This window comes from Macrobrachium rosenbergii, chromosome 6, assembly GCF_040412425.1.
Source record: "Macrobrachium rosenbergii isolate ZJJX-2024 chromosome 6, ASM4041242v1, whole genome shotgun sequence".
Classification (NCBI taxonomy): Eukaryota; Metazoa; Arthropoda; class Malacostraca; order Decapoda; family Palaemonidae; genus Macrobrachium; species Macrobrachium rosenbergii.
In genome coordinates, this window is record NC_089746.1 from 51,113,956 (window position 1) to 51,130,635 (window position 16,680).

At 36.0% G+C, this 16,680-nt stretch overlaps 2 protein-coding genes across 6 annotated transcripts in view; one reads left to right on the forward strand and one right to left on the reverse strand.

Moving 5' to 3' along the window:
* LOC136839547 (phosphatidate cytidylyltransferase, mitochondrial) overlaps nucleotides 1–8,809 on the reverse strand; it is a 45,492-nt gene extending 36,683 nt beyond the window's left edge. For 4 of the 5 annotated variants that reach the window (XR_010853375.1, XR_010853376.1, XR_010853377.1 and 1 more), the window contains exons 1-2: nucleotides 8,411–8,809; nucleotides 1,061–1,243 (exon numbers count right to left, since the gene is read on the reverse strand). Coding sequence is in view for 1 of the 5 variants with exons in the window: in XM_067105779.1 (XP_066961880.1) it covers nucleotides 1,061–1,243; nucleotides 8,411–8,518 (291 nt within the window). In the remaining 4 variants the exon portion in view is untranslated. Of the gene's footprint in view, nucleotides 1–1,060; nucleotides 1,244–3,681; nucleotides 3,806–8,410 lie in introns of those variants that run through there. The other variant, XR_010853378.1, reaches the window with a different exon arrangement.
* Nucleotides 8,810–9,493: 684 nt separating this feature from the next.
* On the forward strand, nucleotides 9,494–15,877 carry Prosalpha3 (proteasome alpha3 subunit). The gene is made up of 5 exons (XM_067105780.1): nucleotides 9,494–9,862; nucleotides 12,488–12,693; nucleotides 13,735–13,901; nucleotides 14,114–14,244; nucleotides 15,469–15,877. The coding sequence occupies exons 1-5, from the start codon at nucleotides 9,860–9,862 to the stop codon at nucleotides 15,754–15,756; spliced, it is 795 nt and encodes a 264-aa protein (XP_066961881.1). The 5' UTR covers nucleotides 9,494–9,859; the 3' UTR covers nucleotides 15,757–15,877.
* The last annotated feature ends 803 nt before the right edge of the window (nucleotides 15,878–16,680 follow it).

Genomic DNA, 16,680 nt, shown 5'->3' on the forward strand with positions numbered 1-16,680 from the left:
TATCTAAAAGGTAGACGAGTGTAGTGGGAAGAAAGGATTTAAAGTCAATGTGGACAAAACAAAGCTTACGTCAACTGGAAAAAAGTATCTGATGAAAAAGGACAACAGGGAAAATGGCTACACGATTGTTTTGGGAATGGTATGCAGTGAGCCCTACTGAGTACCATATTCAACAGACTGTCAGCAAATATACACAAGTAAAAGAATTTTGATGCCTGTAATGCATAAATGGGGAGGAGAAGGGAACTAAGAACTTGTTTGACAAATGGGGAGGTTCAAAAAGAGGTAGAGCATTTCTATTAGCTTGGGGAAACACCAAACAATAGCATCAGAAATAATGGCTGCTGCATCAATAAAATGGTGAGGAAGCCAAACTAATGGTACATAATAACACATATTCATACATTTTTTCATCATCTGGATAACCCATATAATCTCTTTGTAAACATTTGCAAATATAATTAATGCAAAATCACACCTGAATACTAGTATTCTCAAGTCATACTATATTGTTTCTCTAGTTCTTTAAAATGTTACCATTCACATCTGATATCAACAAAATCAAGACCAGAAACACTGATATAAGCACTTTCCAACAGCAGATGCCTTAAACCCTCTGAGTCCATTGAGAAAATTGATTGTACTTGAAAATACTGAGAGTACAGGATTAAGCCCATATTAACTGTCAAGAAATAAGCAATAAATATAAAACAAAAAATGGTATATCATTAAAGCAACTGCATTATTGTAAGGATACACCCAAACTCAGAAATACTAGAAAATTTGACAGTGAAAAAAATTCTTCGAAGATAATGTATTTCCTCTGATAAAGACATGAAAACTAGCAGAAGCAAGGACCTCCTAGCTAGTATTGCATCACGTACCTTCTAACTATTATACTGCACTGCTTTATTTGTAGCTAAAAATTTATCACTGTCTCATCTACCTTTAGAAATGATGAAGGTATTTGTATAGTAATAGATTACTTTGTATGAATGCAAGAAACATCACTGATGACTTGAGTAAACCTGTCAAATATAACCTGACTATTTTGACTCACTCCTTCGTGGGTAGGGACTAGTGTGTTGAAGTAAACATGAGCTCCCCAGTTGTCTTGAATGTTGGTTATCAGGTGGTGACCTCCATATCGTAGAACTGAATAATGTTTGGGGTTAAGAGCCAAATTAGTCTGATGCCACTGTAGTGGGTCCTTTACGGCAAATATGAAGTCCATCATATTATCCTGAAAATATACAATGATGTACAACAGCTATCTGAAAGATTTAATTTGGCAAAATTTCCATCAAAAGAATTAAATGTCAAATCTGCTCCTCACATTTTTCTGACTCAGTTTTCTACCAAAAGACTAGTATACAACTTACATCAATCTTATTCAAAAATAACCTTCAAGAGTATTCCCCACTGCTAAGCTTTGAAGGGATTCAGAAAGCTTTTTTTCTGGGGGAGGCTGTCTTGTTTAATGCTCCACTTTTAGGTAACATATGCTTCACATATTCCCTCTACCCATATAAATCTCACTAAACTGAATACACCAAATCTTTTGATCTTTCATAATCTCTTTCTTCTAGTATGACTAATAACGACATAACCCTCTAGTTGGCAATAGACCTTAGGCCTGTCTCTTTCTGTTCACTTCAACATCATTAAAGACCTGGCCTCTATTCTATCCTGTTGAATAATAGCTTCTACCTCTCTTTATCTCCTCTTTGTAATGAAACTGTCCACAAATGCTTCCAAATCCTGCTTGGATTTCTTGTCAAAAATTTAACTTGTTTTCATTACATTATATTACTGGGGTCTGTGCTTACTGTAATACTAATATACCTTTAACTTGTTGTGTGAATGGTAAGTCTTCCATATACAATATCATTTGGACAACAATTCTACTTCTAGCTTAAATTGCCATTTTCACTCAATTTTTGTGATTCTCCATAACATTCTACTGACTTGTTATACTCTTCAACTACAGTACCTTGTTTCTTCTTCATTTACATGTTCAGGTTCCCTGTATAAAATTTCAAAATACTGCACACCATACTGATGCGTTATTTTAAATACTGCACATCATATTGATGCGTTAAGTAAAGAGGCCTTCATCTTTATCTATACTTGAAGAGAAAGGGGAGCAGAATGAGAGGAGAAACACTTAGACCTTAGAAAAGGTAGAACATTCTGTTAACTTTGAGGCACCCTGGACTTCGAAGGTACTGAGAGTGCAGTAAGAAAATAGCAACAACAGCACAGATGCAGAGGAAATAATATCTTATGAAAGAAGTTCAGGAGCAAAACACTATGATGTATGTACAAGGCCTTAATTACTATGTGCATAAGAAAGCTATACTGTACAGTCAAAGCTGTACAATCAGGAGAGGGTCTTGCCTTCTTGCTATCCATAATTTTTTATTCTTAGCCCTTAACTGTAAATGTAGTCTCTCCATTAGACAGAAAAATTGATTCAGTACTGAGGGAAAGCAAACATGCTTTTATGCAAAATAACATTCCTATATTGTACAAAAATTAGTATTAATTTCCAAATATGTTCCACAATTGTTTATTCATTCAAACAATTGTACAATTTGAACACTTTGGTACATTAACCTCTAATACAAAGATTATGCTCTGTAATGACCAGGCAGCAGGGCAAGTAAAAAAAATCAATTTAGCAACATTATTCATGAATACATACATAAGCTTGTAATATTTCAGGAAGCAGAATACAATTTTATTCTTTTCACTTTTGAAAACAAGTCTTATTAAGGTATATTTACTCTTGACATGTAACTCCATATTTTTCATGAATTTCTTTAACAGTCACACCTTCTAATTCTGCAAGTCTTCCCATCACAAGCTGGGCTGCATCTTTGATTTCATTATACTGATGCAGGTTGCTAATGTGTCCCTGAAGCTCTTCAACTTCAAAGCCAAGATCTTTGAGAGAGGAAATCTCTCTGTCTAATTCACATTCAAGTTTAATAAGTTTGTCCAGGTCTTCTTCTTGCGATAAAACTTGCTGTCCAGTGCTGTTATTGCTAATTGGACTTCGAAAAGGGGCACTGAACTGGCATGGGCTAAATCTGCCACGTCTGGAAAGTCGTCCTCTACAGCCGCTATTACCAACTGGCTTCCTTGGTGTAGTGTTAAGGGAAGCCTTCTCATCAACATTTTTAGCACTTCTTGATTCCTTGTTCTCTTGAGATTCTTGTAAAATAGGGTGATTTGGGGAAAAGGTAGCATTTTGCTTGGAGCTTTCTCTGCACTGTATAACTGGTGGTGTATATGTCCCCAATGTACTCTTGAACTCCTCTTTATTTGTACCAGATGCCCTCATAGGGCTCTTAAAAGGTTGCTGCACTTTTAGTACACTTGATATTTTACCACTAACAATGTGTTCTTTATGATGAAAAGACATTTTAAATGCTCTTAAAAAATAATTATGTTATATCACTCAAAAGATGCACCTCAAATACAAAGATGTAACTCACAGTACAGTATATGCAATCTTCAAAATATTGATTTAATGAAAATGTGAAAATCACAAATCTAATACTTCACATTCAATTGTACTAAAGAAAATTGGAAATTTATTTCTATAACACTGCTGAAAATAACATAGGTAAGTATGAAAGAAACTGTTCTTTAAAAAATAAGGTGTGTACAGACATTTCCGCTTCAAATTTTTCGGTAATCCACAACTCCAACAGAAATTCTGTGATTAGTCTGCAACTTCTTTCACTCTGTTATTAATCTTCTTGAATCATAGTTCTCTCCCAATTACTGTAGCTGAAATACACCAAAATTTAAAATCAGTTCTTAATGTGATTAGTTACTACCAACATTTTTTCACAGAATCTGTAAAATGTTCCAGATCCAGCTCTCAAAAAGAAAATTGTGTTCATTATACTATTTGGCAGTACCCTATATTTCAGTCACAACCCCCTTTTTTTCTATAGAATTTACTATAAGCTACAAGATGCTCATAACATAAATATTTCATCGTGAATAGTGTCAAAATATTTAAAAATTCTTTGTGTGTTCCTTATATACAAGCCATTACTTAACAAGAAATCTCATTTCACTGGGATATGACAGAGATCAGGTAATGATAGTTAATTAAGGAGTGAGCTATCTTTTTCCATTACAGTATATGGGAGGTTGGGTTGAATCTGTAACCAACAACTGTACCATGGTAATGAGGATACTCTTTGTAAAGTAAATGTTTTGTATCTATGACAAAAGTTTTAAAATTGTCAGTTCGTACATACAAACCACTGACTGATACATAAAAAGGATTCCTAATTAAAAATTATCAAGAGGATGATTTTACTCTTCTAGAGTCAAAATTTGCCCCATAAATAGGATGCAAGGCCATTCCACTCTCCCCATTCCCTTAACTTGTCTGTCTCCTAATAAACTTTATACTCTGAGAACACCAGAGAGATGTATCTTCGTCTAAATCTCCAATATGTATGTTAACATACAATCTTGAAGCTCTGAAGAGACCAAAGGTTCTCTCCATTTTACCTCCAATCTTTGAAGCTAAAAGGAAAAGAGGAAATGAGGCCTCTTCATACATGGCAGTATCACTTGTTCCTTGCTTATCCGAAGTACCTAAGAGGGGATCAGAACTTCCTATGCAGTGGATAAGGCTATCATCATAAAAACAAGCCTTGAACCACAGCTCGAGTTTTCTTATAGAAATGGTTGACAATTAAGTTCAAAATGGGTACTATCTCAACTTACTAGAATTTCCTCATCGCAGGGGAATTCTTGCAAAAATGGGAAAGTGTGGTATGGTGGCAAGAGATTCTGGCAGTCTTTTTGGATTGAAGTTCTCTGGGATTAGTAAATTCAAAGTTTTTTTTCTTAGTAATTAACAAGCAGTCATTATTATTGTATAAGTAGTTAGAACTTGATGGTATGCCAGAACACTAAGAATGAAAGGGCCCAAATCAGAGATTCCTACTGCTGAGAAAACATAGTTATTTTTACAATAGGAGTTGAGAGGAGAGAAATATATTTCTGCATTTGAAGAACGTGTCAAAAAAGTTACTATATCCAAGCTACAATCCTACATTAGGAGAAAATGCAAGAGGGGGAAAGGAGAAAATTTCTAAAGCGTAGTTGAAGGAGGATGATGTGCAGGGCAATGGGTAAAGAAACCAACGGGAAGTGTGTTCCCGAGATTTGGCTAAACTTGAAAATCTACTGAGCAAGGGAGAAAAGGAAGGGTGCGTAATAAGAAAGCCCTATTTGACTAAGGAGGGAAGAAATTACACACGCTTCTAAGGGGTAGCAGTTGCAGGAAGGTGATGTGCAAGCCAGTGGGAAAAATAAACAAATAGGAAGTTTGTTCCTAGGGTTTAGCTAAACTTGAAAACCTGTTTGACTAAGGAGGTGGAGATATGACAAGTACAACAAAAACATTTATTTCTCAAGTGACTCATGTATCTGAATTTTATCCACAAATGCAACAAACTTATTCCATATACTTTTTACCCCTTCTTTGACCACAAATTTTATGTATGATGATCATTCTCATGGGGTGTGGGGTGGAGGGAGTGAATTTCAGGCAAAACTACTTAAGAACATCCACTCCCTCTTCTGAGACACGATATCAGCAACAGAATGCTTTATTATATAGGACATAACATGTGACACCACTGCATAGTAACATGAGCATGCTAAAACATGTATTCTACAATATTCTTCCCTTATTTAATGTGCAAGTACTGTTTGTTCTTATGGGTACTGATGCCATGAATACTAGTTTGTATTGATGATAGTGATGCCAAATGTTTTCACGGTTTTTTTTTCTGGTTTAGGAACTTGCTCATTATTTGCTTATGTGAATGTGATCTGACCAGATTTAAGAAACAACATACTTCTTTCCATGAAGTTTTTTTTATAAAGCTTTCAAATAAGACTGATCTCTAAAACTGGTGAACTGTGATTTTTCCAATAGTTTTGGGTGTAATTCTAATATGATAAACATTCCTCAAAAAAGTGTTTGGTTAACTCATTACAATGCCCCATGCCTGACAATTGGGAAACACAATGAAGAACCACACTTTTAGGGTCAGATTGAGATAGAGGGTGTCTCAATAGGCATATATCCATTCCCAAGACAGTAGGGGACCTGGCATCCTAGGTCAGGTTAGGAGGGTTACGTTACTGTTGCCCGTTTTCTTTTTCTTTTTTTCTCCCCAAAGGAAAATCCGGTGCTAATATAGTATATCTACCGAGCTATTCACAACCTACCAAAAATCAGGATGCTATCTACCAAACAACTCAATTAGGGCATATGGCAATTACTTCTTCAAACTATATAAAAAACTACAGGCAGTCCCCGCTTACTGGCAGCATCAGTTAATGGCGTTTCGTTGTTACAGCGCTTGGCTAACGATGGTGTTAACCTGGCAGTACATAAAGTAAAGAAAGCTGAATTCCTTATTAGGGAAGCCTGCATGAACTGACCACCTAAGGCAGTTGTATCATCACTGCCTGGCAGTATAGAAAGTACAGCAAGCAGAATTTTCCCATCAGGGGAGCTTGCAAGACCTGATTGAGCCAAGGCAGTCTTATTACTACTGCCTAGTAGTATAAAAAGTACAAGCCGAGTTCCCTATTAGGGAAGCCTGCATGAACAGATGAGCCAAGGCAGTATAGAAAGTACAGCAAGCAGAATTTTCCCATCAGGGGAGCTTGCATGACCTGATTGAGCCAAGGCAGTCATATTACCACTGCCTAGTAGTATAAAAAGTACAACAAGCTGAGTTCCCTATTAGGGAAGCCTGCATGAACAGATGAGCCAAGGCAGTTGTATCATCACTGCCTGGCAGTACAGGCTGTCCCCGCTTACCGGTGGCATCAGTTAATGGCGTTTTGGTGTTACAGCGCTTGGCTAGCGAAGTCGTTAACCAGATTTTCGCCATCAATCTCCGGTTAACCTGCGCCGTTAAGTGGGGATTTCAGCACCAATCTCCAGTTAACAGCACCGTTGAGTGGGGATTTTGGCGCCAAGAGCGGTGCCGGTAAGTGGGATTTTTGGCACTATTATCGCCGATTTCCGGTTAGTGGCGCTCAGTCGGGACGGAACCCCAACTGTTAACTGGGGACTGCCTGTATTTGATCCCCAGAGGCTAGTACTAAACACGGCAAAACAGTGACTCACCTACTCTGTTTTGCCATGTTTAGTATTGGCCCCTGAGGGGTCAAATGTAGGAAATGGATGGTAGATATCATACTATAGTAGCACTGAAAATCCTCACTTTCTCACTGTGGTCCCACCATCATATCCTAAATATAGGAAGTGAGATAACGAGTTAATGCAGCATCTCCAAAAAAAAATTTATAAGCTATGTATTGAATTTATCAAAACCACATCCAACTTATCACAAGACCATATTTCACCAGTTTTACATAAATTAATAAAAAATAAATTTACGACAATCATAGATGTTAAGCAATTAAATAAATCCAATTCATGCTCTTGACCTGACATTTTTCATACCCTTACAGTAACTGGAAGGAATTCAAAAACTTGCAATTCAAAACAATAAGAAAAATGATCAGAGAGAGATAATAGAATGCCAGCTTTGTACCCCTTATGGAAAGTATTGGAATAAAGACATTGGAGAAATTTGAAATAAAGATTGTAAAAAATGGAAGGAATAGGAAACTGGGATGCATCAAAGTACTGATTCAATAAAGTCTTTAGTTTTATAAATACTTTTTAGGCTCGTAGGAGAATCTTACGAAGCACCAGAGCTAGTAAGAAGATAACCTACCAGCCCTCTTGTATCTCAGCACAAAATAATAATAGTAGCCTAAATCAGCTGACTGACATTGAAAGAGGTTAAAAAATATATGCAAAACAGCTGTGCAACTGTTAGCAAGGAAGTAAGGTACCTGCAAGATTGTTCTACTGTGGATCAAGCTTTGAGAAACCAAGACCCAGTCCAGGACAGGCTAGTTTTAGTTAGAAATTGGTAAAACTTTTAGTTGTGGGCCTGATTCCCGCCAGCCGTCTACCAGGGCAGGTTACGACCTTTTCGGGGGGTCGGGGGAAGGGGGCATAGCCCCCCGGGCCAGGTCAGGGGACGTCGCCCTAAAATAGGTTGGGTAGGTAAGTTCTGCTTAGGTTAGGACCTAGCATTATAGCCTAGGAGAGGTTATGTCTATTTATGTATGAGGAATCTGTACCGGTCGACTGGCAGGAATCAAGCCGTACAACTAAAGTAAAGCTTTACCCTGCTCAAAACCTAAAGCTGAAATAGTCTACGGTACGCAAATCATGAGTCTTACTTCAGCTTAGCCTACACTAGTTCAGGTTAACCTAGCCTAGGCCCATTCGTTTAACACACTCGAGAACCTTCAATTCGCTACTTACTCGTACACTTTTATGTCCAACTTGTTTGAAAACACCAGATCCATACGCAAAAGCTAATGAATAACCTTTCGGGAAAGCTTGTAATATTCTGTGGAAGTGGGATGTCATTCCTGTGTCACTATGCTCCTCACAATTCGAATGTTACCTTATTTGCTAACCAAGGTAAAACATGGCTTCGGCCGACGGTTTCCGTATAATTTTACCTTACCATTTATGCAAATTTCTGAGACGAATATGTAAAAAAAAAAACTACATACATATCCCAAGAACACATATTACATGGCAAATTATTCCGCTTTGCTATTTTACTAGTATAAGTTAAAGAATGGTACATATAACCGTCGTTTTTATCAACGAGGGTGACCATACAATCGGACAAGTCCACAAACCTACGACAGGTCATTCAGTAGCCTTTGTAACGGAACGTCTTTAGGAGCGATCTTTACAAAACTGACCCTAAAGGAACACCAAGGAATTCTCTATCTCTCCCCCAGTTACATTTTTTTTTATATATGGTTATCTTTACTATCTATGGTAAAGATGGCTCCTATTAGTCCTTATGAACTCCATCAGATGGCACCTTGTATATCTGACATTTACAATTGATATTCATAGATTTCTGAAAAATTGTCTTTGCTGCTTTTCATATATGCCTAACACTTTTTCATGACTTTTAGTCTTCCATGTTCCAGCAACTAACTAATTCATTTATTGGTATTCGTGAATTGAGCACGACAGAAGAGTTGGGTGAGAATTTTGTTTCTATGGACTTAATTTCACAGAATTCTGTTACACACACACACACACACACACACACACACACACACACACACACACACACATATATATATATATATATATATATATATATATATATATATATATATATATATATACATACACACACACACTTCAATGTATAGTAGGTTTTGAAATGCGGCCGATACCGATACCCTACGAAGGTTTAAGTAGTACCTATTGTCGTGAGATAATTTTTCTCTACAGCTACTCCCTAATAGCGGAAATGGTCTAGAGCTGGAAGAAAACGTAAAGTCTCCGTTACCTCACGACTAAAAGCAGGATGCGTTTCAAATTTCAACCCTAATATTTTTCCCCACGTGTAAGAAGGATCAAACCTTTGGCTTCCCGAGGGGAATAACATAAAACAACGAAAGTTGTCAGAAAAGTATTTTGATAAAAACCTTGTTTTGACCAACTGCCAACAATTGCCTTTCTTCACAAAATCTCGTATTTATTTCACATATCTGTGGAAAGACGCACTGCGAAATTCACTTGTCATCAACATGGAGAATGTACACAAACGCTGACTAATTGAGAACGTCGTTGTTAGCGGTACCGGTGTTTTCTTTGTTTCGTCAACGATACAAGTCCGATTGTCTCTCGGTTGTAACAGTAGAAGAAACACGCACTGTATAACTCAGTCCAATAATGGTAAGGTTTTAATTGTGTGCAGTTATTCAAAATTGGCTGCCAAGTTACGTAGCCTACGAAGCCTAAGCTAGACTATGCCAGGTCGATCTTACAGTAGATTATTAGACTTGGACAAAGACAAAGCTAGGTATGGTCACTTTAAAGAGCCTATCGAAGAAAAATGGTTAGGCGAAGGCCATACCGTTTTAGTCTGATAAGGTCATATTCCCTCTGAAATGCACAGTAGCCCTGACCCTTACTCTGCATTCATTCCTTATTGTTAGGCTATTCATCGCCAAACGAGAATATAATCAGAAATGGGCAAATGGCTCTTTTCGGGGTAATAGGGTTAATATGGTAATTCATTTCCTACAAGGAATTTTAACGAAACTTATCAAGTGATTGTTGTATTTGACACTTTCCATAAGAAATATGAGGCAAGTAAATGATGGACCAACTACGGGGTTTTGTGTATAAATAATTATTTGAAGGCGTGTGTCTATTTTTGGGGGTGGTGTTTCATTGTGTATTTTATTACTAGGCCTATATACTTAAACTATGTGGGTGCTCGTGTTACACAAGCGCTCTGTGCAAGTAAAAATCATGTTTTTCTGTTATGGAATAGGACTAGCTAACTTTTTCAGTATTATGCTATATTAGTTTCTTATCGGATACAGGAATGATATTTTTTCAAATTGCATATCTTGTGTTTTATGCATTTCTGACTTGTTTTTGATGTATACTACTCATTTGCAAGTTCCCCACCTCTTAGCTTAATGTTCATGAAGAGCTGTGATTTAATTGATAAAGTATAAAAAGTAAATAATAGAAATATAAAAACCCTTAGGCATTTAATGAATTTAAAACTAAATTTTAAAATTTTACTTAATTTTTTAAAATTTTAATATACCTTTTTAGTGAGTATATATGGAAACATGATTATTGTTTGAGTGTGTTCCAGTATGAGAGCATGTGCCTTTGTGCAGTTTTTAATTTCATTTTCATTCAATCATCATGCCGAGTGACCTATTTGGTCCTAGTGCTAGGCTTCTAGCGTAGACCTGTCATTTCATCCAAATCCTCTGGGCCAGCCCTGTGAGAGCTGATAGTCAGTTCAGTGGTCTGGTTAAACTGTTTTAATAATAGTAATATATAAAATAATTATCGGGAGGATCCAAATGAGGCACAAAAGTTTTAGAGCTGTGGAAAACCTAAACTGAGCAAATTGCATAAACTAGATAAGGTATCAAAAATGTTTTGTGTTTTTTAGGCTAATCAGTCCATCACAAAACACATTATAGCCAAGAGATGTCAGAATGCCAGTTGCTGCAATGCATCCTAGCCTAACTATTTTTCCTCCTTCTCATACCTAATGTGCCAAGTCATACCAACTTGGAGGGAGCCCCCCCTAGAGCTCGGCAAGGCAAGAGCAAATTACTATATTGATGCATCCTAACCTAAAACTAACATAACCTTAAGTGCTAGATCCTACCTGCCCTGGAAGTTTAGACTCCTCAGGAACCCCCCCCCCATCTTAACACTACAGTATTTCTTGCACTACAAATTATGTTGAATGTGGACTACAGAAATTCATCCCAGCTTTTCATTGTGCTTTAGGTTGTAACTGGCACATCACCTTGTTGTCTTCCCCCTTAACATTACCCACAGCACATTCTTTACATCAAGTTTGAGAGTTAGAGCTTGAAGGCAAAAATTTGTCCTCTTGTCCCAATTACAGAATCTCACTTCAATTAGTAAAACTGTCTTTTGTGGAGATGGGGGCATTTATCAACGGAAGGGTTATTTCCAGGTAGATAGTTGTTTGAAGTCTTTATTTTCTATATTAGATTAATCAAGTATTTCTTGCATGTAAGGCAGCCATTGATAAGCTGAACATATTTGGTGATGAAAACTGGGAAGTCAGTAAACATGTTTGGTGATGAAAACTGGGAAGTCAGTAAACATATTTGGCGATGAAAACTGGGAAGTCAGTAAACATCTGAGAACTTAATTGGGAGCAGTTTTATATTTATAGCTTAATTTAGATAAGATAAAGTTTATAAAAAAAATTAATATATGATGGTAAATATATAATTTAAATATCTTGCCAAAGTCATTAACATAGCTTGAAATATTTGGTTCATGTTTAAATCTGTAGCAATTACAGGGATACTTCTCAGTATAACCCATAGCTCCAGACCCTACTTCATTGGACCCCTCCACCATAACTTAACATAGAGCATTCCTTCTTAATATAGAGTGCTAGGTTCTTATTCTGAGCTATTTTTTGTACTTGGTTCTGAAAATGTTTTGCCATCATTTACAAACAAACATCTTCAAACCAAGGCAGTCAAGTGTATGTAGTCTTATGTTACTGGGATACAAACCAATGTAGTCAAGTGTATGTAGTCTTATGTTACGGGAATATCCCATGTTGTTTTACTCTTTTTGTAACCATACTAAGTTTTTGGTTATAAAACAATAAAGTGTATATTCTCTGAATGTTAAAATATCTTTGCTTTGTAATGTACTGTACATTGTATATCATTTGGTTGTCTTTCACATTCATTTCCATTGGATACATGTTTGTCTATTCCACAAGGTTTTCTTTTTAGATATTTTTGTAATTAATGTTTTCTTTAACAGGCTCGTCGTTATGATTCAAAAACAACAATCTTCTCCCCTGAAGGGAGATTGTACCAAGTTGAGTATGCTATGGAAGCCATTGGCCATGCTGGTACCTGCTTAGGGATTCTGGCTAATGATGGCATTGTTTTAGCTGCTGAGAGAAGAAACACCAACAAACTTCTTGATGATGTTTTCCTTTCTGACAAGATTTATAAAATTGATGAGTATGTAATATCTCAGATTTTAAGTTATATTTGTGGTGTGGTGTGGTGTCATTTTATGATTAGCAGAATATTCCAGTTGTAGATAGCTAGAGGAAAACAGTATGTAGATCAGCTTTTCCATCTACACTTTGTAACTTATGAAATGTGACAAACTCAGTTTAGGAAAATAGCATCTGCCTTTTCATATATCTGAACTGATGGCTAACAGCAGGCTGTCATCTCGTTTTGCTTACACTTTTCACTGCCATCTTGCACTTCCTGGATCTGAAGGCCCTTTTTAACATTACCACTCCATCAACCCCAAACTTCTAAGGTCTCCCTCCTTTCTTCAGATAATTTCAAATTGATACATTTTTGTTTCATCGGACATGTCTAGTGACTGCAAGACCAAACCCCTTCATAGTATGTACTATGATCCATCTTTTCAATATGGTAACCTTTTCTCACATTTTTCAGATCTCTCTGTTTTAGATGAAGTTCAACTTTGGTGATTTAAATTTTTACATATTCAACAACCACATTTCCTTTTCCTAAACTAATGAGTTTTAGGTCTTTCTTCTTCAAGAATTCACCTTTTCTGTTATGTTAGCATAGCCTGTACCTCTCATATAATAATGAAATACCTGTTCAAGATAGCATAGCCTGTACCTCTCATATAATAATGAAATACCTGTTCAAGACAGAGGACAGAAGGACTTCACCATTCACGTTGATATTCATTCCAGTCCTCTTAGGTTCCATTTGCCTTTATAATTGTACTCATGCCAATATCTGTAGCACAGTTGTAATCTTTAGCCAAATATTTTCGTAACTATATTTCTCATTTTTAATGAGATTCATTTACCTTGTGCATATTTTCTTTAGTGTCACTTGGAACAAGTAGGAATTTTCACTGCTCATTTATGACTTGCTTAAACTCTGTCTTGCTTTGTTAAGAACCATTGCAATTTATCAGGTGCTTTTAATTTTAAGCAGTTAGTTGTTTATAATTAGTATGTATACATTTTCATATTTAATGGATTACTATTATTTATTTTTCAGTGATATGGCATGTTGTGTTGCTGGCATCACTTCAGATGCCAACGTGCTTACCAATGAATTACGTGCCATTGCTCAGCGTCATACATTACAGTTTGGCGAGCCAATACCATGTGAGCAACTGGTCATGAGATTATGTGATATCAAACAAGCCTACACACAATATGGAGGTTAGTGTCTTTCAAATTAGTTTTAAGATGTTTATATATGTAGTTTGTCACTGTAACATACTACTGTTAATGATTTAGAGTGGATTGAGCATATGAATGTGTACATTTAGCTAATTCATTGAAATAGTAAAATAAAGGAACAGGGTATTCTTTGCTGTTTTTACATAGATGCTGATGCTGTGATTTTGTAGTACTGTGAATTTTTTCTTTAGGTAAGAGACCATTTGGTGTATCCATTCTGTACATGGGATGGGATCTTCGCCATGGATATCAGCTTTATCAGAGTGATCCTTCAGGAAATTATTCTGGATGGAAGGCCACGTGTATTGGAAACAGTAGTGCTGTAAGTATATCTGTGTTTCTGTAATACCAACTGTTGTATGCATCCATATTTTGACTTGGGGGTTAGTAGATGATTGCAGCAATCAGTTTTATTAATTTTTTAAACCTTGTGATAGAAAACACTAGAAAATGTTTAGTTGTTAATGCTAAAGAATCTCATATTTTCAAAGGCATTAAGGAGTCTTGAAAAATTGTTCTATAATTTATGAGGTTTAAATTGTGAGGTTCATTTTAGCCCCATGGACTCAGATAACCTGCTATTACTATATAGACTTGAACATCTGGTCATAAAGCTGGAAATAGGTATTTTTTTTTTAGTATTGTCATATACTAAAAATTATCATATTTCTTTATGAGAGCCAAATACATTATTTTTAGTTTAAAAAAATTAAAATTCTTCATTCTTCAGCATATTTTACACTTTGGAAATAAAAGCAACATGGCTGAGGTATAATCCTTAAGAGAAATTAAAGAGAAAGCTATGACAAGCAATCATAAAGAGAAGAGATAGATTCATATTTTCATCCCAAGGTGTTCATCAGTGAAATAAAATTTCTTAAAACTTTTGATTTCAACTTTGAAAAGATTTAGGAACTTACAGTCCACTTCAAAAGATAGCTATTATGGAATTTTTGTAATGGAGCATTTTCTGGTAATGACTTTACAAATCCTTTTAAGGTCCAGTGCAGTGTTCTCTTGTAAAGCATATTAAGGAAGAAAATTTTAGATTCTTGTAGTCTACTGCAAGAAGTTGAAGGACATAGCTTTTCAGATATATATACTATGATTAGTGAGATCTATGGAAGTTGCCCTACTTATTTACTGAAGTAATGAGAATACAAAGTGAAGAGAACTCATTTCACATCTAACCTCATACAGGGAAACACTGACAACAAAAAGTTTGTTGATGTTGCTAATAATGTATTTATGAATAATATGAATTATTAGAATGGGAAGGCAAACATGATTTATTGGTATGAATCTTGGTATAGTTCTATTGTTGATGAAATCTTTGTACAGAATGTACATCTGTGGTTGCCAGAAGACAGACCTTTGATAGTGGAGAAGAGATTTTATTGATAACCTTGATGGTTGAGGATAAAATAATAATGATAGCTGTTTTTAGAAGTGGAGAGATAACTAATTTACCCCTCCTTGTAACAGTTGTAAGTACAGTATAATTTGGATATTTTTTAATGAATATCTTATTTTCTTTTATTAACAGGCAGCTGTGTCCATCTTGAAGCAAGAGTATAAGGAAGGTGACACTGACTTACACAGTGCTTTATTGCTTGCACTCAAGGTCTTGAGCAAAACGCTTGATATGAACAAGTTGAATGCTGAGAAGTTAGAATTAGCCACACTCATCAGGAAGGACAACAAAACTGAAGTGCTTGTTCTAGGTGTTGAAGAGGTTACAAAGTTAATAGAAGAGCATGACAAAATGGAAGCAGAGGCTGAAGCAGCTAAACAAGAAAAAGCATCTGGTTCAGGGAAGTCGTCAGACAAGTAGGATATAAATAAAATAAGGTTCAACCACATGTTTTTAAGCATTTCAAGTTGGTGTGGAAAGTATGTGAATTACATTATGTTGAAACTTTTGCAAAGCTTATAAATTAAAATTTCACTACCAATAGTGTTTTATTTTTACACCTCTGGAATTGGCTTGTTCACAAGGATTTTTTTTAATGGAAAATGAGCAAAGTGCAGTTGGACAGCTTCCTATGAAGGTAAGAGGCATAGGGTAATGTAGCTGGTGACCAAAGGGACACTAAAACACAATCCAGTGCCATCTACAACAAACTGTTTCAGCTTGCTATTGACATTTTCGGTACTAAAAAAAAGCCTATATTCTAACTTTAAAACACGAAACAAAAAGCTGTACCCTTTAGACTGTGACATAACTTCCAGAAAGCTCATTCATTGGAAGGTCATGATTCTTTGTAGGACTGCACATTAACTGAACTGATTATTATGTATATAGTAAAATTTTTCTTTGGAACGATTAGTTATGATAACTTTTAAAGTCTGTACTCCTTTGACTATTGCAATATTCAATAAGGCAGCACCAACTAAAGCCCTAGCTGTACCCCTCATTCCATTTACTGTACCTCCATTCAATATTTAGTTTCTTCTATCTTACCTTCCACTCTCCTAACAATAGTTTCACAGTGCAACTGCAAGGTTTTCCTCCTGTTACACCTTGAAAACCTTTCTACTTGGTTTCCCTTTCAGTGCTGTTTGGTATATTTTGCTCCTTAGGTCTTAAGAACCACAGGTTCTGTTTGTATATTTTACCAAATTAATAAAAGGAGGCCTCACATGGTTGAGTCTTGCATCTGGATTCAAAATGTTGAACAGTGTCATGTCTGTTTACTGAAAGGGCTGTAGTGTGTGTACCTGGGAATATTACAGTATTTGAGATTCATTCTTCCTA